The following is a 22,351-nucleotide window of genomic DNA, read 5'->3' on the forward strand; positions in this document are numbered from 1 at the left end:
AGTATCACTTGTGAGAAAATACCAGATGCAAACATAGATCTGATATCCAATAGCCAGGTCTTAAGTACATTATATTGACATTTCCCTGAATGTAATTGCCACCACATTATTTATGTATAGCCACATATCTGAAGTTTTCTAAACCCAAATAGGAAATGGACTGTGACGAAATGTCTTCCTTCCTTCCTTCCTTCCTTTCGTTCGCCAGCTACTGTTTTGGGAAGCAACTTTCCAAATCTTGTTCCTACCCTTCACTATGGAAACCCCAGCCCCAGATATCTGTCAGGATGATTGAAAAGAGGGCAGGGTGGTTAATGTTTTCAAACCAAGGGTGTTCAAGCGGGGCAAACGGTGAAAGAGCAGTGACACCAGCAGGCAGAATGATCTAAGGGTCGATGATGTACGTTTTGTAGGATAAGAGTTATGTGCATGTTCTATGGAAATGCAGAACCAATTTGCTTTGTTTTCAAATTAGGGAATATTAACTTTCTTTACAGAAGATACGCTGAATTTCATACTCAGCATTAAAATTTCAAGATTCTAACTACAGAAATTTGAAATATAGAGGATGCATTGCTTTCTTACCTTTACATTTGGAGTATAGAGATTTCGTAAAGATGCAAGAGCTGCTGACAAACTATCTGTACTATATCCAATCCACAAGGCTTGAAGATGGCTGGAAGAAATTCCAGTCTTTTTACTGAGTCCCTAGAAGAAAAAACAGATGTCTGCTGTGATACATTTGCTAGGTACATTGAAGAAAAGGTATCTTGGATCACACTATCTGGGATGGTGTCCAAAAGGCCATCTAGTCATTTATTTTGTGATAAATGTCAATTGCTGTGTTTTGGTAACATATAGGTGTCTGCTACTTTGAGAGAAGTTATAGTGGATCGGTTCCTTAAAAGGACTTCCTAAGGTCCAACGTTTTAAGAGGACTACAGCCTCATTATCAATATCCTTCTTTTAGGCAAGATGTTCACTATGTAATGCCTGGGCAGCTTCTTACAGGAAACACATTATCTAAACCCATTTTAGACTGGTTTGAAGTGGAACCTTAGCTGTACTGTTTACCAATGACATCCAGATGAAAGACAGGGAGTACGCATCCCAGATTTCTTGGTGGCTTTTGATGTCACTTACCATGGTATCCTACTTGATAAGAATATATCCCATGTATGAGATGGTATTAAGAACTGGGTTGCCATGGTTCTGCTCCTCCTTACAGTGTGGAACTGGGACACTACTTTTAATCCCCATGTTTATTGGATCTCCTCTAATTTTCCATACTGGTCAATATTTATATGATGCTGCTGTTTTGAGAGTTTGGTGTCACCCATATGCTAATGACAAGCAACAACAATTCCCTTTGTCACTAGTCAACTGGGGATGTGCATGTGCTAGATCAGTGCCTGCATACTGTAATAAGCAGGAAGATGGCCAATAAACTGAAACTATATCCTGATAAAATGTAGACTCCAGGAGCTTTCAAAGTCTGGGAACACAGCAGGCAACTTGTTCTGGAGGGAGATTAACCTCTGCTGAAGAACTGGGCACACATCTTAGGAAAGTGGTTCTCAACCTGTGGGTCCCCAGGTGTTTTGGCCTGCGACTCCCTGAAATTACCAGCTATTGGGATTTCTGGGAGTAGATAGCCAAAACACCTGGGGACCCACAGGTTGAGAACCACTGTCTTAGGACTATCCCTGGATCTATCTCTATCATATCCAGCCAGATGAACTTCATGGATCAAAGTCCCTGGGGACAGCTTCAACTAGTCTGACAGCTATTGCCTTATTCTGGATAGCAAAAACCTGGCTGCAGTAGTCCATGCACTAGCAACTTCTGGATTAGACTACTGTAATCTATGGGGCTATCCTTGAAGATGAGGCTAAAACAATATCCAGCAGCTAGATCCTGACAGGAACACGCATGGCGCCTATTTTAAAGGGACTTCATTGGTTGACAATGCATGCCTGGTCTAAATTCATGGAACTGGTGAGGGCATTTTAAGTCCTAAATGGCTCAAAACATTAATACGTATGAGTTTGCTACTATGCTAAAAGGGAGCACAATGTTAAGATCTGCAGGGGGGGCGGGCGGTCCCTCTTCTGAAGGCATGGACAAAGCCATTTCTATTGTGGTGCTCTCGTTACCAAATGTCTCCTCTTGAAGGACTGACTGATGCTATGTGAAACCAGTATTTTTCTGAAGGAAATGGGGGCAGGGAGGGCTAAGGTTCTGACTTCAAACTCATACAGATATAAGCCTATAAATTAATTTTTAAACTTAGATTATTTTATATAATGTATGCTATTTAAATTATTTGATTCTATTTTAGATTATTTTAAATTGCTTTTATTTCTGAGATATTTATGGCTATAAGAATAGATGTAAATAATATATGTATTGTAAAACTATTAATAAACTATAAAATTAACAAGATTTCCCCCTCTAAAGATGAAGAGTGTTGCACTAGTAATTTGATGACAATGTTCTCCAAAACTAAAAAAAAAATCAAGAAGTTATAACTGCTCAGAGAGCATATGCATCTGCAACTAATAAGCACACTTAAAAATGTGAGCATTAAGATGTTAAATAAACAAATCCTTTTGCAGATATAAAACATAGGAACTCTTTGAATAACCTGAAATTTTCTATATTTTTTAAAAAATATGATTTCCAGAGAATGTTGAGGGGGGAAGAATATAGTAATATTATGGCAAAAGCTCAAGAAAGCAAAACACAAAGATAAAAGAAAAAAGCAATCAAGGAAACGCAGTAAAAAATAAAATAAATAGACATTTTACCTTGAAAATGTGTGCTTTGAGAATATGATGCCCAAGTTCCATTGTCTGCTGACGGTTAAGCTTCCCTTCCTGCCTGGAGAACATGAATGCCAAAAGAGCATGGCCATTCCTAATTGTAGAAGCAGAAAGACCGGATAGAGATCGTTTTAAACAAGGTCACAACTCATGTAATTCATTTATCCTATGACAAGCTCAAGGGATAAACCACATACTCCTTCCCTTGACCAAACTCTAAACATCAAGATATGTTTATACTTAGAGAGATAAAAATATTTAAAGATACATTGGTCTCCTTCTCAGCTACACTGATCCGTTCTGTGGCAAAGCAAATGCTGTTCATATACAATTTAATTAAGTCATGAGAGAGGAAAACTCAGGTCTGATTATGTCTGCCAAGGTCATCCCATAGCATATCTGGACTTCATTAAAATGCTGCTGAGGTTGTACTGTAAAACTATAACTTTTTGCAAAACCACATTAACACTTCCTTATTTTGGCTGGAATTCAGTATCACACTTAACAAATGTGTAAATTGGCATTATGCATGGATTGGTATTATTGTATTCGTGCTCCCCCAGGAGCCATGATCATGTCCCTGAATTACTTTATGGGCATCAGCTGCACCAGGAGAATGTCTGTTCTGCTGGCAATCGAGGCACCGATGGACAATGTCTCCCCCCACCTACCAGGGCTGAACGAGGCTGTGACAAAGATTTGCAAAAAGGGGTCTTGCTCCTAACTGTCACAGCCTCACTTGCTAATGGGAATGGTGGAAATGTCATCATCCTATGCTCGGTTGCTAGCAAAATGGTCCATTGTTTCTCTCTGATGCATGGCAAAGTAGGTTTGACAAAGTCACTAAGTAGTCAACATAGAATCCAGTCTATTCTTCTTATAGAGTCAGCAAATATATAGCAAGCCCTTTTGTTTTTAAGTGCAGTTTTCCCTTTCTTCCCTCTCTTTTTCTACCCATCCCCTTCTTCCTTCTTTTTTTGGTCATTTGTGAAAGCGACACCGGAATACAACATGTCATGCAATAGTAATATACAAGCTGGATGTGCAGAAAAGGTTGGCTTTGTTTCTACATCTATGTATCTTTTCTGCATCCATTTTCTATCCATGTATTAAATGCCATTTTAAAAACCCAGCACATAATACTATCTTTAACAGAAACTATGTACACTAAAGAATACTGAAGAAACATTAGAGCCCAACTATTGTAAAGCTCAAAAAGGTGTACACAGAAGCAATACCTGTGTGGACTAAATGCATGACGCTTCCCTGAAGAGAGCTAATTTAGAAACTTGATAGAACTTTCACACAAGGAACAAAGTTCATGGTTTTTCTCTGAAACATTATCACCCTTCCAACCTATATCTTAAATTGCTTTTGAACCTTGCCTGTGTCTCAAAAGCTCCTTGTTGTGGGTGGCATTAATTGGACTAAAAATAAATCAGAAGGCCAGCTGGGTGCATCAAATCAACCCAATTGTTCACTAGATAAATGGGCTTCCACTGGTGGCCTTGTCCAGAACAAGGCCCCATATTTCCCCGTACACTGGTCATCCTTTTTTTGAGAAGGCGCAGCTGACAACAAAGATCCGATCCTACTATACAGCTGAGATTTCTACTGAGTAAAGTACAATGAAGAGCATCTTTTTCAGCAAGCAACATATTGATCTCTTTTCATTAGATTTTGAATGGGTTCTAATTTTAGAGTGTCATGCTGCAGAAAGGCAAACCTCTTTTCAATTTATATGAATGTCAACGCTGACATCAATAATCCCATTGCAGGCCCACTCTTGAATCTATTTACAGGCATCACAAATTAGTGAGGCAGAATCAGAGATACAAGGCACTGAACAAAGAGTCCCACAACTCCTACTCTCTTTGGCAGTGTCCAAAAGCTCTTTCTACCTGAAAGGCTTTGCTGTCAAAAAAGAGGAAGAACGATGTATGCAACCTTTGTGTTGGATAGATAATTCATACTTTTGTTCTGGCATAATTATATATATCTAAGTCATAGCAGGTAACCTGTCTCATTCTTCCAGAGTGTCCAGTGCCATTAAATCAATGCCATGTATAGCGAAATTTGTATTAAAACTAATTCACTTTTTAGAGTATGCAATTTACAATTTGTGCATCATCCCCAAAACCCATCTCTAAAAGCAGTCTTCTTTCATAAGAGCTGGTTCTTTTTTATTTTTACAATGCAAAACCTATCAGCATCTATTAAGTATCAACTATATAGTACAATGCCTCAATTTACCTTGGCTCACATAAAAAGTCAGTGTTTTCACCTTCTGCTCTCCAAACAAGCCATTCTCTGAAGGAGGGATGGCAGAACATTCGTGTTTTGTCTCGCCTTTTTATCAGAAAGCCTGAAAGGCACTCCATCCTCTGCTGGAATTCCTCCCACTGCTGTTCTCCATATATCTGGCCTGCATTAATAGCTTGGAAAATCTGGTCATCTGTCATTGGGTGAAGTGAGGCCAGAGCCACGTTCAGCACCGGCAAGGCTCTTTCAAATGATGAGTTTGTCATGAATTTCATGTTGCACTGAAGCAAATAAAGCTCGGAGAGGGAGACTGGAACCACCTTGTAGCTTGCGCTTTTGATGACCAGGTGGCCCTTCTCAAAGAGGTCTAAGGTCAGCTTCAAGTAGAGATATGATCCCATGCTCCTCATGATCAGGTGATTGCTGACTTTCCCAATAATGGCTGCATCTGCTTTCCCATTGAGGGAGATGTTGTTTACAATATCCTGGCTGGCATTGATCCTGTACTGAATGTATGCATTCAAGTCAGCTTGTATGTCTTTGTTGTCATGGAACTCATCAAGGGAGATGGTAAAGAAAGGGTGGGAGCTGGTTATTTCCTGCATCATAAAGAGAAAAAGGAAGTGTGGATTTATCAAGAATTTTATAGCTTCAAAGATCTATAGATGGAATTTTAGCTTCAAGAAAGAATGAAAGTCACAACAAATTAAAGGCGGTGTGATGAAGTAGACTAGACGATGTTTACATTTAGCGCCAAAATGGAGTGCTAGTACAGATGTGGGTTTGCTGAATACATCAATAAAGCTTTCACTTAGATAAGATAATGCATTTTTCCATACTCTTTCATATCCAAGTATAGATAGAAGAAATCACTTAGCTGGATGCTTTCAGAGCCACTCAGAACTCCAAGCACAAACAAAAATAGCACATCAAGAAAAAGAAAATACTAGCCTAGAACTTCTCTTTCTGGGAACCGTTTTTTTAAAATTGCAGATTTTACTTTGATTTGAACAATGGAGTATTTGGGCACATCGTCCCTGATTTGAATTTTGTACTGGCATATTTTAATGACAGGAAATATGGACATTATTAAATTCATCTCAATACTCTTCTCATGCCTGTACAACTCCTTCTCCAAGTCCAGGGTTAGGATGTGTTCAGAGCAAAAAGGACACGACAGTCAAGGACCGGCAGAAGGATCCTTACTGAAAACACCTGATTCAGAGTTACTGTATGACTAGTTCTGGCATATAATTATTGGCACTTTTTGACTACAGACAGTGTGATATGTTGCCTAATATCCAGTTCATCTAATTGTTCCCATCTGCTGCTATTGGGGGGAAAGGTCTTTATGAATAGGAGCTCACAAGCAAGCTGCTCCACAAAAAAGCTGCTGAGGACAGCAGAAAATGACAAAATGACACTGGCAAAATGAGTCTGGATGCCCCTTAGGTATATGTATTTTACTCAGTAATATTCAGCAAATATGTTTCTAGTTGGCAGAGCTGCCTTGCACCACTAATAATAATAATAATAATAATAATAATAATAATAACCTTTATTTATAGCCCGCCACCAACTCCCCAATGGGGACTCGGGGCGGCTAACATGAGGCCAAACCCAGGCATTTTCTCACAATTTGATAGTATACTTTGGTCAGAAGTGGAAGGCATCATTCATTTCAGGTAAGAAAAATGGGGCTCCAAATTGCGTGGAAATAGTATTACACAAAAGATCCTACGTATAATACGTGTGCCTTATGTCAATTCAAGCACACATTTATTGGCTTCTATGTGTCAAATGTCATGTATGTCATGATCAAAAGTGTATAAACCATTATTAGGCCATGTTAACACAGATCCCCTGAATCAATGGTAACTCATTCACATTCTTATAAATTCAATTGATTCAATGAGTTTACTGCATTTGGAGTAAACTCATTAGCAGTAAAAGCCTCTGCTATGTATAAATATTGAACACTGTTAACTCCTGTATATGTGTGATTCATAGAAGCACCTGCCATAGCCACATCTCAGTCTCTAAACCAGAGCTTTTCAAACATTTCATGTTAGTGACACACTTTTTAGACATGCCTCATTTTGTGACACAGACATTAAGTTTTACTAGCAAATTGGAGGTTAAACCAGACAGGAGAAAACTTCAGCCCTCCCAGTGTTTTAGACTTCAACTCCCACAATTCCTAACAGCCGGCAGGTTGTTAGGAATTGAGGGAATTGAAGTCCAAAACATCTGGAGGGCCGAAGTTTGCCCCTACCTGGGTTAAACTAACCCTTTATAAGATATATGGATACACACATAAATTGTAATAACAAAATGTATGGGAGCACAACTTATTTCATAAAAAATTAATTTATATTTTAAATATGTTATTTGTAAGGTAATAACACACATTTTTAAGGTTTCTGTAATTTCTCATTATGTTCACACAACCCACCTACACACTGTTGCTGACTCACTAATATGTTGCGGCACACAGTTTGGAAAGTTCTGCTCTATATGATTTTTCTGAGCAAAGTGAGACTCTTTCTCCTCAGTACTTTTCAAAATAATTTGTTCTTAAAATATTACCTGGAAATTTGTTCTTACAGTCACAATCAGTTTTAGCCAGGGAGGAAATTTGGAAATAATATTTGTGATGAATGAAGAAACAGTATCCCCATAATCAGGCTTGTGAAATTCAGCTTCATTTAAGCCATCTATCAAAATGATGTATTCTTCTTCTGGAATTTTCTGTTCTGGAAGGCAAGGTAGTAGGAAAACAGTAAGAGGTGAGTAACCTTTCTATCTATTTTGACTTTTTCTCGTGTTAGAAAATGCGAAGATGACAATCGATTTAATCTGTATACATGAAGAACAGTTTAATCACTAATGGAAGTCATGGGGAGGGGGGAGCAGGCTTGTTTTCTGCCGCTCTGGAGACTAGGATGCAGAACAATGGCTTCAAACTACAGGAAAGGAGATTCCACCTGAACATGAGGAAGAACTTCCTGACTGTGAGAGCTGTTCAGCAGTGGAACTCACTGCCTCGGAGTGTGGTGGAGGTTGCTTCTTTAGAGACTTTAAACGGAGGCTGGATGGCCATCTATTGGGGGTGCTTTGAATGCAATTTCCCTGCTTCTAGGCAGGGGGTTGGACTGGATGGCCCACGAGGTCTCTTCCAACTCAGTGATTCTATGATGTGGTGGCTCTGCACACACACCTCTTCTACCCTCCCTCCTAAATAACAAAAGATGTGCCCCCCATCTCCATGGTAAAATTTTATGTACCAACAAAGAATGTGGTTAAATACTACTTTACTGTTTAGCCAATAAATTCATTCTAGTATCCCAGGCAGATTTGCCTACCCTAATGTAATGTGGTGCTCTGAAATCCTTACTGGCTTTTCGGATTCTTAAAAATTAATTGCTTCCCAGAAGTGCTTGGTCGTTTCTCTCGCTTGATAGCATTTATACTTTCTACCAGCATACTGGAAAAGATACTGAAACAGTATAACCTATAATACCATTATGCACAGATAGATCACTATACTTAACTAAAATCTGATTACATTTTTGCCATAATTAGAATGCAGATATGGATTACAATATCAATTAAAACTACCCTTTATAATTCTTCTGAATACTTGTGAATTACAAATTATAAAAGCAATGCAAAAGCCAGAATTTTTGGCTTGACTCAAGCATCCACAGTCCATGAGTGGATGCCATACTCTTATTTTGTAAAGATGATGGGGGTGTACACAGCCATGCAAGCAAACAAACACTTTTGAGTTTATAAAGTGGATTACAAGAAGAAAAACCAAGGCAAGTATCACTGCAGATTCATAATAAAAACACAGAAGATACTCCAAGATTATCAGCAAAAAGAACAAGCCAACCTGTAAGAACATCAGCAAAGCATCACCCCAGTATCATTAACCCATGTTTTCTATCAAGTGCCTAGCTTTCCCTAATATTTACATTTGTAATTATCACTGCATGTATAAGGATCCATGAAAATTTGTTTTTCAGTTTTTTCAATTATAGGAGGTTGGGCACTGACGTTTCAAACAGAGTGCCAGTGCTCTTGCAGAGCTGTTCACATCATTATTGACCAAGCCGCATTTGTCAACATAGCTTTTATTACGGTTCCAATTTGCAAATGGATTCACAGCACTGCTTGAATAATTCATGTTATTATATAGACTACAGACTGCTGGAAAGTACATCAGTAAATATCTTACATTACAACCTAATAATTCTTTGGTAAAAATCTAGCCCTTCATTATTTATTGGCAACCAATGTTTCAATTTATTTGCCTTTCCTAAATGTACTTCTCTAAATGTATATAGATGGATAAATACAAGTTGAGTATCCCTTATCTAAAAAGCTTGGAACCAGAAGTTTTCTGATTTTTTTTGAGGGGATATCTGAATATTTTTATTTACATAGTGAGATGAAAACCATGGAGATGAAACCCAAGCCTAAGCGTAAAATTCATTAATGTTTCTTCTACCTCACATGTGTCAAATTCAAGGCCACAAGCCAAATCCAGCTCACCACGTCATTCTATGTGGCTCACAGAGCTTTCAATGCCAGAACAACATAGTTATATTTATAGTCTTACAATTACAAATGACCATTTCAAGGCAACCATAAGAATGATCTGACACTCAGTGAATATGAGTTTTGACACTCCTGTTCTACATCTTATACACAAAATTTGAAGATCATTTTATACAATATTTTTTCATAATTTTATACAATGCTTTTTCATAATTTCATGCATGTAACCAAATTTGTGTACCTTGAACTATCCGAAAGCAATGGTGTAACTTATCTTAGCCATGCATGTGGTCAATATCAGATTTTGGAGTATTTCGAATTTCCAGATAAGGGATGCTCAACTTGTACCAGTTTGAAATGTTTCATTTTCTTTGAAAGCTTTCACACTTATTTAACAAAAAAGAAAACACTCCTTTGTTGATTTGGAAATATCTCCCCTGGCCACTGCTAAACCCATTTAATACACATTTTCATGCTGTCATTGAAGTTACTCAAGAAACGAGTTTGGCCTACCTTTTCTAAGGCTCGCCAGCGGTTCCAATACCCCTCTTCTGAATGCTGCCACAGGATCCTGAACACAAGACCTCAGGCTAAGCATGCTTTGTAGGTGTGGTTCCCGTATCAAAAGTTCTCTATATGCTGTTAACTGATGGGAGCGGCAGAGGAGAGCGGCAATACTATGCACAAATTCTGGGACAAGGCATGTATAAGTGTTGTCTGCTTGGCAGTAGTGATAGGCAACAACCTACAAAATCAAAACAGTGTTTAGAAGTCATGGAGAAGCTAACAATGATAACAATAAAAACAATGTGAAGCAAAGTGGAACACAGTTCATGATATTTGAATGAGGACTGTATCCCTCCAGGTACTGATGCTCCATGATCCATCATCTTGCCATGGGCTACTCAGAGTTGATGTTCAATGCCAGCTGAAGGGTCACACATTTCCCCACTTTTCAGGACAAAAATCAGGAAAATATGTATAGAGAACATCTATGGCTAGATCTCATAAACCCTTTCCTTTCTGCACTGGACAACAAGAAAGAGCTTTTTATACTCTTCGTTACATGTTAGAACCCAGGATTGCACAACTGGATTCTCACTGCAATAGCCAATGATTATCCTGGAATTGTAATATTCTGTTGTATTATAAGAATGTTACTGACCATCATGTCTTATTAACAGAAAGTCAGCTACAAACATCACCTTATTCTACAATGATAAAATAATTACCCCCCTCCCCTCCAAATAACTAACATTTAACATAGGCATGACTTTCTGCTGCAGACTTCCCCAAGAAAACCCAAGTCTGCTGGCATATTCTAAACATGGATCAATTCCATTAGAAATACATGTAATTTTTTTGGACATTACTAGGACTCAAGAAATATTATCAGCAGTAAAGGTACTAATTTGCAGTGGTCAAGAGCACTTAAAAATTTGACTTCCTGTTAACATAGAAAACCTTTGGATGTATTGTCAAAGGTTTTCATGGCTGGAATCACTGGGTTGTTGTAGGTTTTTTGGGCTATATGGCCATGTTCAGAGTTTGCCTGCCACATAATCATTATACACTTGTTAAATAAAGGATGCTGCTATACTGCACCCTAGACATCTAAAGATATATATTTTAAAGTCCATGATAACATCTTTGTGTCTTCTGTGTTTTTTAACAGTCTAACAAAATATCTAATTCAACTATGCTACAATCCAGAAAGTTGACAATGAAAAATGTATGTATGTATGCATGTATTTACGGCATTTGTACCCAGCTCTTCTCACCCTGAAGGGGACTCAGAGTGGCCTTACAATAGGCAACAATTCAATGCTTTATCAAACAGCAAATAGTAAATTAAGCGTACACATTAAAAACATAAAATTAAAAAACCCCATATAAACATTAAAACCAATTATTAAAACCACATAATCCGTAATCTTAACTTTTCTTTTACATTTCTACATACAGTAAATTAGACAATTATTGATGTTCTCTCTTGTAAATTGAAGTATACCCATAATTAGGACATTTGATTTCACTTTGGTAAACCTAAGGGCCTTTACTCAGAAGGATGTCCCTCCATGTTCCCTAAAGCTTAGTGTCACGTAAATGTAGATCAAGTGCTATCTCCAACTGGTTGGAATTGACTTAAAATATTCTTATTCGACAGAGATCTATATATAACAATGATAGCATTAGGATAGCTCTTACATAAAAGATTGTACCAAGTAATACATCAATGCCAAAGCAAATCCTCTCCTATTTACAACAGTATGCAAAGCTTTCCTTTTTTCACAATCCTTCTTGCGAAAATAAGTGCATTAGAAAGTCCCTAGTGCAATTTTCTGGTAATTCCCATTTATATAACCGCTTGATACATCAGTGACGAACACAGTGTAAGCTGCCTAGATCAGATGTTTTATCCTCACTGTTCCCTCTCCCAGATACATTTTGCTTCAGGAAGCTACACTGAATAAACTAATGGACAGAAAGGGAGGGGTGTAGCAATTTCCTTTCGAATTATGGATCACCATCTGCCAAATTGAGACAAAAAACCTAAATGAGACAAAAAAAAAAAACCCCTAAAATACACTCCTACAGTTCAAGTCAAACTGCTTTTCCTTGCATGGTCAGGAAGGGGAAAAGGGAAAAAACAGGGTAAAGAGAAAGAAGGGAATATGAACTGCCCATATGTCTTTGCCAGAATTATGCAGACTCTTCTTGTTATTCGCTTACAACAAAACAATCAAGTGAATTACAAGATTTGTTAAAAAAAATTTAAAAAAAAAAAGAATACACATAGGCTTAACCTGAAGTCAGCCCTGAACATTGGTGGATTTCACTTTTGCAGATTTGATTATTTTGAATTTGATTAAAGTGTTTTCTCTAGAAAGACCTCCAGAATGACTCTATGGTCAACTTCCACTGGAGGTCTTGGAGTCATGCTGGAACAACTAATGATTCCTTGAGAAAGCATCTCTGTAGGGATCTCTATGAGTGGTTTTACACAGACATTTTATCCCAGGACCAGTCTGGCATGTTTTTTTACCACTGCCTCACAGGATATTGCAGAGGCCATAAGGTGTCTTGATGAACCATTAGTACTGAACTTGCTTTGGCACTACAGGGTGTCCACCTTGATTGTCCCCTTGCTGTTATCGTCACAGTAGTGGCCACTGCATGGGAAATAGCTAGTGGCTATTGCTTGTCACCTGGAGTGCTGTCAACCAGATCATCAGAGTTGAACTGGGGGGGGGGGGAGAGAAAGAATTGCCCCCACCTTCCCCCCACTCCTTCTTCAACTGCCCTTGTGCCCTGTCTGATGTCTCTCCAGGAACCAACCAAGGACCAGTAGCCATTTTGTGCCTTGTGGTTGTCACTATGAAAGCAATATAACATAAATGCCAAGTGCCATTCTGTGTCCAAGGGCTACCCAAGCCCAGAGAATATAGAATGGCCAGTTCTGTATTAGAACTGGGCTAGCTGTTTACATGGGTCCAGGGTACAAATTTGCTTCTGAGTTTCAGAGAAACTCTGGGGCAACTCACAACATTTGTTAATGTGGTTCAAGGTCATGTGAATCTCTTTTCATTATGCAGTTGCCACAGAGATGGTTCTCCCCACTTCCAGATAAAGTAGCCAGGTAGATGCTACCCTTCCAGTACAATTCTGTGGTTAAGCTCTAGTGGAAACTGACCAGAAGGACCTAGAAATTTCTAGAGAAGTGTTCTCCCAGGTGAAAATATTAGGTTTTCTATATCCACTTTTACACTTCCACGGGGCCCTATGTCCAGAACCCCAGCAAAGGTGGAGGACTGACCACATAGACACTGATTTCTTAATTCTTTGACAAGTAGAATATTTGCAGTCCCAAACAACTACAACAAGAACAAGGTAATATTTTGGGAGAACTGTGAAAGAGCTGTTCACTATGAGGGTGTTACCTTTGAAGCAAGACGTCTAACTGATTCTTCCATTTGGTTCTGATGTTCCTGAGCAGGAGGGCAGTTCAAGGATTTGATGGTACTGATGCCAGAAGTGGGCAGCTGGCTGAGCGGGATCTCTTGACAGGGGTCATTGGCTGTGAGGAAGAAGGCAGGCAGAAACTAGAGTTATAAGTAGTGACACTCATTTTGTGGTAGAAATTATATATCTGTAAGGTTGGAGATGTTTAGTCTTCTACAGAAATCTAAACATTGTTTGAACTCCCCCGCCTGTCCTCATGTGTTACCAGTTATGACTTCATTTATGTAGCTGCACATGTTCATCCCTCTACTTTGAAGATTTGCTGTACTAATTCAGTGGTGCTGTAAGAGCATATATCCAAATCAAAAACAGAAAGCTGGGGACAATTTAAATTCCCTTCTAATAATAGACACACTCCTCAAATGAACCCCAAAGCTGCATTTCACTTGATAACAAAATCCTAGCGTATATAATACGATATATGTATAGACCTTTTCCTGAGCCAACCATTCATCTCCAACATATTTTGGTGTGGATAAAGTCTCCTTCCTTCCAGCTCTCTCTGTCTCACGCACACAGATTTCTCTCCAATATTGCTCAGTTTCAGCTACATTAATTTGTGTACAACTGATATAATTTCTATTCTCTTCACAAAATTGTAAACTTCACTATATATAGTCATATGCAGAAGCATTCCAGAAAGGCCACAATTTTTGAAAACATACACACATAAAGACCAATTGGTATAAGCCTCAAACACACAAAGAAATAAAGTGCAAGAAAAGGAAAATAAGTTCTATAGAAGAATCAGTTAAAGATGACTTTCTGGTCCTGCAGTACCTTCCTCCCACGAAGGAACCATCTTCCTTGCCATATAATAGTTTGAAACTATATTAAATGGTCAGTTGAGACTCATATAATGCAGTTTAGTAAAGGGTAAAGGTTTTCCCTTGACATTAAGTCCAGTCATGTCTGACTCTGGGGGTTGGTGCTCATCCCCATTTCTTAACCGAAGGGTCGGCATTGTCCATAGACATTTCCAAGGTCATGGAACGCTGTTACCTTCCCGCCGAAGCTGTATCTATTGATCTACTAACATATGCATGTTTTCGAACTGCTAGGTTGGCCGTTGTTGTTGTTGTTGTTGTTCATTCATTCAGTCATTTCTGACTCTTTATGACTTCATGGACCAGTCCACGCCATAGCTCCCTGTCGGTCGTCACCACCCCCAGCTCCTTCAAGGTCAATCCAGTCACTTCAAGGATACCATCCATTCATCTTGCCTTTGGTCGGCCCCTCTTCCTTTTTCCTTCCATTTCCCCCAGCATCATACTCTTCTCTAAGCTTTCCTTTCTTCTCATGATGTGGCCAAAGTACTTCATCTTGGCAGAAGCTGGGGGTAACCACAGGAGCTCACCCCGCTCCCCGGATTTGAATCTGTGACTTTTTGGTTAGCAAGTTCAGCAGCTCAGCAATTTAACCCACTGCGCCACCGGTGGCTCCATGCAATTTAATTGACCATATAATGCAGTTTGGAACAACATAGTACAGGGTTAGTCAAAATGCATAGGCCAATAAGCCATTCAATTGAATGGCTTATTGGCCTATGCATTTTGACTAACCCTGTATATGTATTGTCGAAGGCTTTCATGGCTGGAATCACTAGGTTCTTGTGGGTTTTTTCGGGCTATAGAGCCATGTTCTAGAGGCATTTCTCCTGACGTTTCGCCTGCATCTATGGCAAGCATCCTCAGAGGTAGTGAGGTCTGTTGGAATTAGGACAATGGGTTTATATATCTGTGGAATGGCTGGGGTGGGGCAAGGAGCTCTTCCCTGCTGCAGTTAGGTGTGAATGTTTAGCTGATCACCTTCATTAGCATTACAAGGCCTGCCTGAGCCTGGGAAAATCTCTTGCTGGGAGGTGTTAATCTGTGCCTGGTTGTTTCCTCTCTGTTGTTTTGCTGTTGTAATTTTAGAGTTTTTTAATACTGGTAGCCAGATTTTGTTCATTTTCATGGTCTCTTCCTTTCTGTTGAAATTGTCCACATGCTTGTGGATTTCATTGGCTTCTCTGTGTAGTCTGACATGGTGGTTGTTGGTGTGGTCCAGCATTTCTGTGTTCTCAAATAATATGCTGTGTCCAGGCTGGTTCATCAGGTGCTCTGCTATGGCTGACTTCTCTGGCTGAAGTAGTCTGCAGTGCCTTTCATGTTCCTTGATGCGTGTCTGGGCGCTGCGTTTGGTGGTCCCTATGTAGACTTGTCCACAGCTGCATGGTATACGGTAGACTCCTGCAGAGGTGAGAGGATCTCTCTTGTCCTTTGCTGAACGTAGCATTTGTTGGATTTTCTTGGTGGGTTTGTAGATTGTTTGTATGTTGTGTTTCCTCATCAGCTTCCCTATGCGATCAGTGGTTCCCTTGATGTATGGCAGGAACACTTTTCCTCTGGGTGGATCTTCATCTTTACTCTCGTGGTTTGTTCTTGGTCTTGCAGCTCTTCTGATGTCTGAGGTGGAGTATCCATTGGCCTGGAGAGCCCAGTTGAGGTGGTTCAGTTCATCTTGGAGGAGGTGGGGTTCACAGATTCGTTTTGCACAGTCTGCCAAGGCTTTAATGGTATATGACTGTGTAGATAGGGCCTAAGACTGTCACAAGGTTTAGAATACTCTAAAGCAGTGGTTCTCAACCTGTGGGTCCCCAGATATTTTGGCCTTCAACTCCCAGAAACCCTAACAAGCTGATAAACTGTCTGGGATTTCGGGGAGTTGTAGGTCAAAACACCTGGAGACCCACAGGTTGAGAACCATTGCTCTAAAACCAAGGCAGGGCTGAAGAAAAATGGGAGATCTCTAAAAACCAAACCAAGGTATTGTCTGTGAATTGAGCCAAATTATGGGTGTTCCTACTCTCTCCTGCCATAACAACTTGCTCAGCAGGGTCCCCAAATACTTTTCAGCAAATGAACAGGTGTCAAGAGTGAAAACAGAGCAGCAATTTTGTAGGCTTTTCTCTGGATCCAACTTTGTGTGACAACAAATATGCAATGGAAGGAAACATAGGTTCAAGCCATACTTTATGACTCATATAAGAAACAAAACAGGACAATTTACAGTTTCTATCAAGCCATCTCCTGGTCAACGAAGCAAAATGAATGAAAAAATAGCATCTTGAATGTGTTCAATGATTGGCCGGAGAGCAAGAAGATTACCTCATCTCTTCACTATTTGATTCTCATATGAACTCACTTTTTATTTTAAAGTGGACATGATTCCTACTCCATCGAATTCCACTTTAATCCCTTATTATTTCAGCCTTTCTTTATCCAGAGGCATTTTGCCATAGTCTCAACTGAAAGCTTTATTTCTTCCTATTCTCAGCACAGCATTTCTTTGAACGCAACAAGAAGCACCTGCTGGCATTAGCCTTCCAAGGCAGTCTGCACAATTGAAATGCCACCATTATCTGACAAATGTAGGAGACAGGGAATAAGAGTCAATAATACATCAAACAGAATCTGGGTTTGACCTGGACACACTTTCTGCTTTGCTGCCGCCTCCTAGAAATGTTGCTCTCCAATTCTTTCAGCTAAAATACAACCCAAGAGAATAACATGCTGTGCCGTAAACTCAATAATTGCCCCAATGAATACTCCCTCCTGCTGGGCTATGAGTGTAATTTTCCTCAGAGTTTACTTTTTGAAGACAGATTAAGCTTAATGATTGGCCAGGTTTTTACCAAGACATCTGATACTATACTTATTGTCTAAAATGGTGGAAAAAGTACATCCCAAAGAACAGCAGCAAAAGCCATCCACAAAAAAATGGCAGACACTTTCTCAGCATCCTTTTAATGCAGGAGCCAGAGCAATAAATAATAAGAACCTAAGGAGCAAAAACGAGGGGGTATTTTAATGTCATAATATATCATTTCTCCTCACACATACGATACATATTGTAAAGGAAATATTCTGGCAATACTATACCAGGTAAACTAAAGGTAAAGGTTTTCTCCTGACAATAAGTCCAGTTGTGTCCAACTCTGGGGGTTGGTGCTCATCTCCATTTCTAAGCCAAAGAGCTGGTGTTGTCTGCAGACACCTCCAAGGTCATGTGGCCAACATGACTGCATGGAGCGCCATTACCTTCCCGCTGGAGCAGCACCTATTGATCTACTCACATTTGCATGTTTTCAAACTGCTAGGCTGACAGAAGCTGGGGCTGACAACAGGAGCTCACCCCGCTCCCCAGATTCGAACCTGTGACCTTTGGATTAGCAAGTTCAGCAGCTCAGCAGTTTAACCCACCGCACCACCAGGGGCTCCAGGGTAACTAACTATCACAATATATATCACCAAATTGTTACACTAGATCTCAGCATCTAAATAAGTGGTGTCCAACCTTTGGTTCTCCAGGTATTTGGGACCCCATCTCCCCAAAGCCCTGGTCAGCTTGTGCAATGGTCAGGAATTCTGGGAGATGAAGTCCAAAACACCTGGAGAACCAAAGGTTGGACACAACTGACCTAAATGATCAGTAGAACAGCTTACAATAGAAGATACAGTTCACACAGAAAGATACGGAAACTGTATAAACTCCAGAAGTTATGGAACCTTAAAAAGAAAAAGCTAATTTCATAATAAGGCCTCACATGCCACAGTACAACATCTGATCTTGGTTCTAGGAAATGCTTTCAATGAATTTGGTGTGGGTTCATAAGATAATTGTGGATGGGGGGGGGGGGGGGGTAACAAAGAAAGCATCCATGGCAGAAAGGAGGAAGGGTGCTATGATGATCCCAAAACGTGAAGGAAACCATTTTTTATGAGTTATAGATGGCAGCAAGTTGTTGGCGAGGAGTTGAATATTATGTACATATCAGAACTATCAAAATGTATCAAATCACTTTGGTACAGGGTTTGGAAATTGCATTTTATAGCAAAAGAATTCATATCCTCCAGCACTTTTTTTTTGGAACCTGTAAAATTTGTTCACCTGGATTTCAAACCTTTTGGAAATCAACTCCACAAATGTAAATACAGTAAGTTTTGGCTTCACTGAATACAAAATAAAATAATCTTTTTTTTAAAAAAAAGTTATAATGTTCTAACATACTTTTGGGAGGAGAGTGGGAGCTGGTGGAAGCAATTTGCCTCATGCGACTTCCATGGCAGCTAAGTGCCACAAGCTTGGAAATAATAGCAGTCTTCCCAAATCCCACATTTCCAACGACGATGGCTCCCCTGGTTTCTGCCTGCTCTGTATTCTTCAACTTTTCCTCTATGGCTTGAAACAGCCAGTCTCTTCCGACAAACACAGAGTCCGTTGTTATGCTTGGCACCTCGAACAATAGTGGCTTTAGCAAAATGTCTTGAGGCTTATAGGGGACAAAACGTGCTGAGAAAAGGAAAAGAATGTGTTAGAAGACCATATCTTAAGCAATGAACAATCGATTTAAGGCAAAATAACCGAAACATGATAAGACAAAACTGATCTACTCTGAACATTCATTATTAACATGGCCTGGAACCAAAACTATGTCAGAGCAGAAAATGTGTATTTTGAGTTCACGTCAGCTTCCGCACTTCAAAACGGCTTCTCTGTTCAAGATCAATACAAATCAATGTTATAATTGTATGTTTGTTTGTTTTTTAAAACCTCAACAGAGATTTGGACACATACACATGCTTCTGGATATAGTCAACCCTGCAAAAACTGAGATACTCTGGCCCAGCCAGCCGCCAGAATTAACCCAGTCTCTGCCTGATTTCGATGGGGAAGCTCTGGTTCCATCTGCCACTGTTAAAAGCCTTAGGGTTGTGTTGGACTCATCACTGACGATGGAGGCTGTAACAAAGATCAACGACACACTGGGCAGAGGGGACAAGCAATCCCACCGCTGCCACCAATGTAATAAAGATAAGCGTAATCTTTGGCAGGGGGGACAACAAATCCCACCGCTGCCCACCAATGTAAAGGAGATAAACGATAACCTTGGCAGGGTGGACAAACAATCCCACCACACTGCCCAGCAATGTAAAGGAGTTAACATTCAGCTGGACACTACTTTAACCAGGATAAATGACTATGACAAGGGGGAAAGACTCTCTTATCCCACCTCAATATTATTATTAAGTGACCAATTGTGTTAACGATGTTAATTACTGATGTAATTGGTAGTTTCGCCGCCACCACCTCAATTAATGTCTGAGGAAAACGTAAGTGTGAATGTGTAAATAGGTAAAGTTTGTTCAAGCCCTTAGTTCTTCTTTAACGGCTGCTTCTTTTCGCTGACTGGACTGAAATTAAGTTGTCTTCAGGCTAACAGAGGTCTAATGATTGTGACAGACCGAGGCAGACATCAGTTTAAGATGAAACTATAAACAGGTTTATTTAAACTTGGTGAACAAATCAACTCTTAAAAAGAGTGGTACAAAAGTGTAATGCGTTTCAGAGGCTTAGCTGGTTAGACAAGCAGTCTTATCATAAGACGTTAACTTTTGTTCCCTGTGAGTTCCTTGCTTCACACTGCTCACTACTTTGACACAGTGTGTCCCTGAGAACAGTACACTGACTGTCTCACAGAGCAAACCAGGCTTTCCTTCACTGACCCTAATATGTACAGTGCTTCAGGAACCTTTGCCTTTCCTATGCTCTAACTACAAGGCTCACTTCAAAAGTTCTCTCTCCCTGTCTAAATTCTTCACAGCTCCCTCTTCCTAACTATCCTTCTACACTCTTCGATGTTTAAAGCTCAACTCCCCCTGCTTGTCAAAAAGACACAGCCTTTTTTCCCTCTCAAACCTAACTCCTCCCCTGACTGCTCTAGCCAATCAGGAGCCGGCTCACTCCTCCCTCTTCCCTCTTAGCTCTCCTGCCTGTCTCTCAACATGTCAGCTACTGACTTTCCAGGCTTCGGTCTTCCTGGCAAAAGGTTAGATTCATTACAGAGGCCCAGATCACTGCCATAAGTAAGCAGGCCTTTTTTCATCTTTGCCAGGCAAGGAAATTGGCATCCTACCTTTCGGTAGAAGCATTGGCAACAGTAATCCACGCAACAGTCACCACAAGGTTGGACTATTGCAATGCCTTGTATGCTGGCCTTCCGAAGTCAACGACCCAGAAGATTTGGATGGTCCAAAATGCGGCAGCCAGGCTGCTAGCGGGATCATCTATAAGATGCCATATTACACCGATTCTGCAACAACTGCATTGGCTACCAATAGAACATAGGATCTCTTACAAGATACTGATCCTGACATTTAGAGCTCAAAATGGCCAAGGACCTTTATATCTTAGGGACCGCCTCATTCCTTTTCCCCATCAGTGGTCACCTCGATCCACCCAGGAAAATCTCCTCTACATACCGGGTCCTAGGGAGGCACATTTGGAAGCTACAAGGCGTAGAGCTTTTTCGATCTATGCTCCAATTCTGTGGAACTCATTGCCTTCATATATTAGAGCAATGTCGGAGTTGCGACCTTTTGCAAAGGCGCTCAAGACTTGGCTGTTTGGTTGTGCACTTAAGTAACCGGATCAAATTTTGCCATAGTCACTGCTGAATGTTTTTATGTTGAATGTTTTATGTTGAATGTTTTTATATTGAATGTTTTTATATTGAATGTTTTATATTGTGTATGAACTGTTTTAAATTGTAAGTCGTTCGGAGCACCTTGGTGGAGAGCGACTAATTAAGAAATAAAGTGATGATGATGATGATGAATATATGAAATCATAACATCCAAGTTCAGTAGGCCTCACTCTCAAGATTTTCAGGCCAAAAAAGAGTTTTGAGAATATGCTTTCAGGCAATTAAATGAGATGTACATGTGTAGTCTACTATTTTTCATATATGACCAATATAAAAAGAATATAACTGTTCTGAATACAAAATTTAGATCAATACTTTTCCCAGTGCAAAAGTTTTTGAATGGGAACTTACTACTCTGTAATTTGGTCAATGTAGAAGAGAAAGGTAGACTTGCTTCTTGTCACTCATCCCATTCTTACCTCATGTCCCAATGCTGTATGACCCTGAATCTACCACACTAGTAATCCAGAAGAGCATTAATAAAAACCAAAAACGCACAACAGATCTTCAAGCCATCACTGTGCCAGTGCCCACATTATCAGAGTGTTATGGTTGCCACTAGGAGCCCCTGGTGGTGCAATGGGTTAAACCCTTGAGATGACAAGACTGCTGACCGAAAGATCGGTGATTTGAATCCGGGGAGTAGGGTGAGCTCCCATCTATCAGCTCCAGCTTCCCATGTGGGGACATGAGAGAAGCCTCCCACAGAATGGTAAAACATCTGGGCGTCCGTTGGGCAACGTCCTTGCAGACGGCTGATTCTCTCACACCAGAAACAACTTGAAGTTTCTCAAGTTGCACCTGACACAAATACACACACACACACACACACACACACATATATTTGGTACTCTCCCACAACTACATCTTCTGCTGTTCTAGAGCTACGTGGCAAGTAACCAAACTGCCTCATCTTATGTGATCTTGGAAATTCAACTTTTATCTTGGCAAATGCAAAATAACAGTAGTGGAAATGCTGAGGGGAGACTGTTGTGCTGTACACACAAAATATCCTAGATTTAGTTCCTACCATTGTAGAATGGAAATATTGAATCTTGGTAAAGCTGCTGCTGCCACTGCAAGTAAGTTAAAGCCTCATCCAGCAGTTGTGGGGCTATTTTTCCACTTGCTCTGTCCTAGGAATCCT

The 22,351-nt window shown here is 40.0% G+C and overlaps 1 protein-coding gene across 6 annotated transcripts in view; it reads right to left on the reverse strand.

Moving 5' to 3' along the window:
- The window catches only part of TANC1 (tetratricopeptide repeat, ankyrin repeat and coiled-coil containing 1), a 184,389-nt gene that overhangs the window by 18,829 nt on the left and 143,209 nt on the right, over positions 1–22,351 (reverse strand). For all 6 annotated transcript variants that reach the window (XM_067472251.1, XM_060777384.2, XM_067472243.1 and 3 more), the window contains 7 exons: positions 18,729–19,010; positions 13,595–13,731; positions 10,167–10,398; positions 7,677–7,843; positions 5,079–5,686; positions 2,811–2,919; positions 586–708 (listed from right to left, as the gene is read on the reverse strand). In XM_067472251.1, coding sequence (XP_067328352.1) covers positions 586–708; positions 2,811–2,919; positions 5,079–5,686; positions 7,677–7,843; positions 10,167–10,398; positions 13,595–13,731; positions 18,729–19,010 — 1,658 coding nt within the window. The remainder of the gene's footprint in view (positions 1–585; positions 709–2,810; positions 2,920–5,078; positions 5,687–7,676; positions 7,844–10,166; positions 10,399–13,594; positions 13,732–18,728; positions 19,011–22,351) is intronic.

The sequence above is a fragment of the Anolis sagrei genome, chromosome 1 (assembly GCF_037176765.1).
Source record: "Anolis sagrei isolate rAnoSag1 chromosome 1, rAnoSag1.mat, whole genome shotgun sequence".
NCBI classification, from domain to species: domain Eukaryota; kingdom Metazoa; phylum Chordata; class Lepidosauria; order Squamata; family Dactyloidae; genus Anolis; species Anolis sagrei.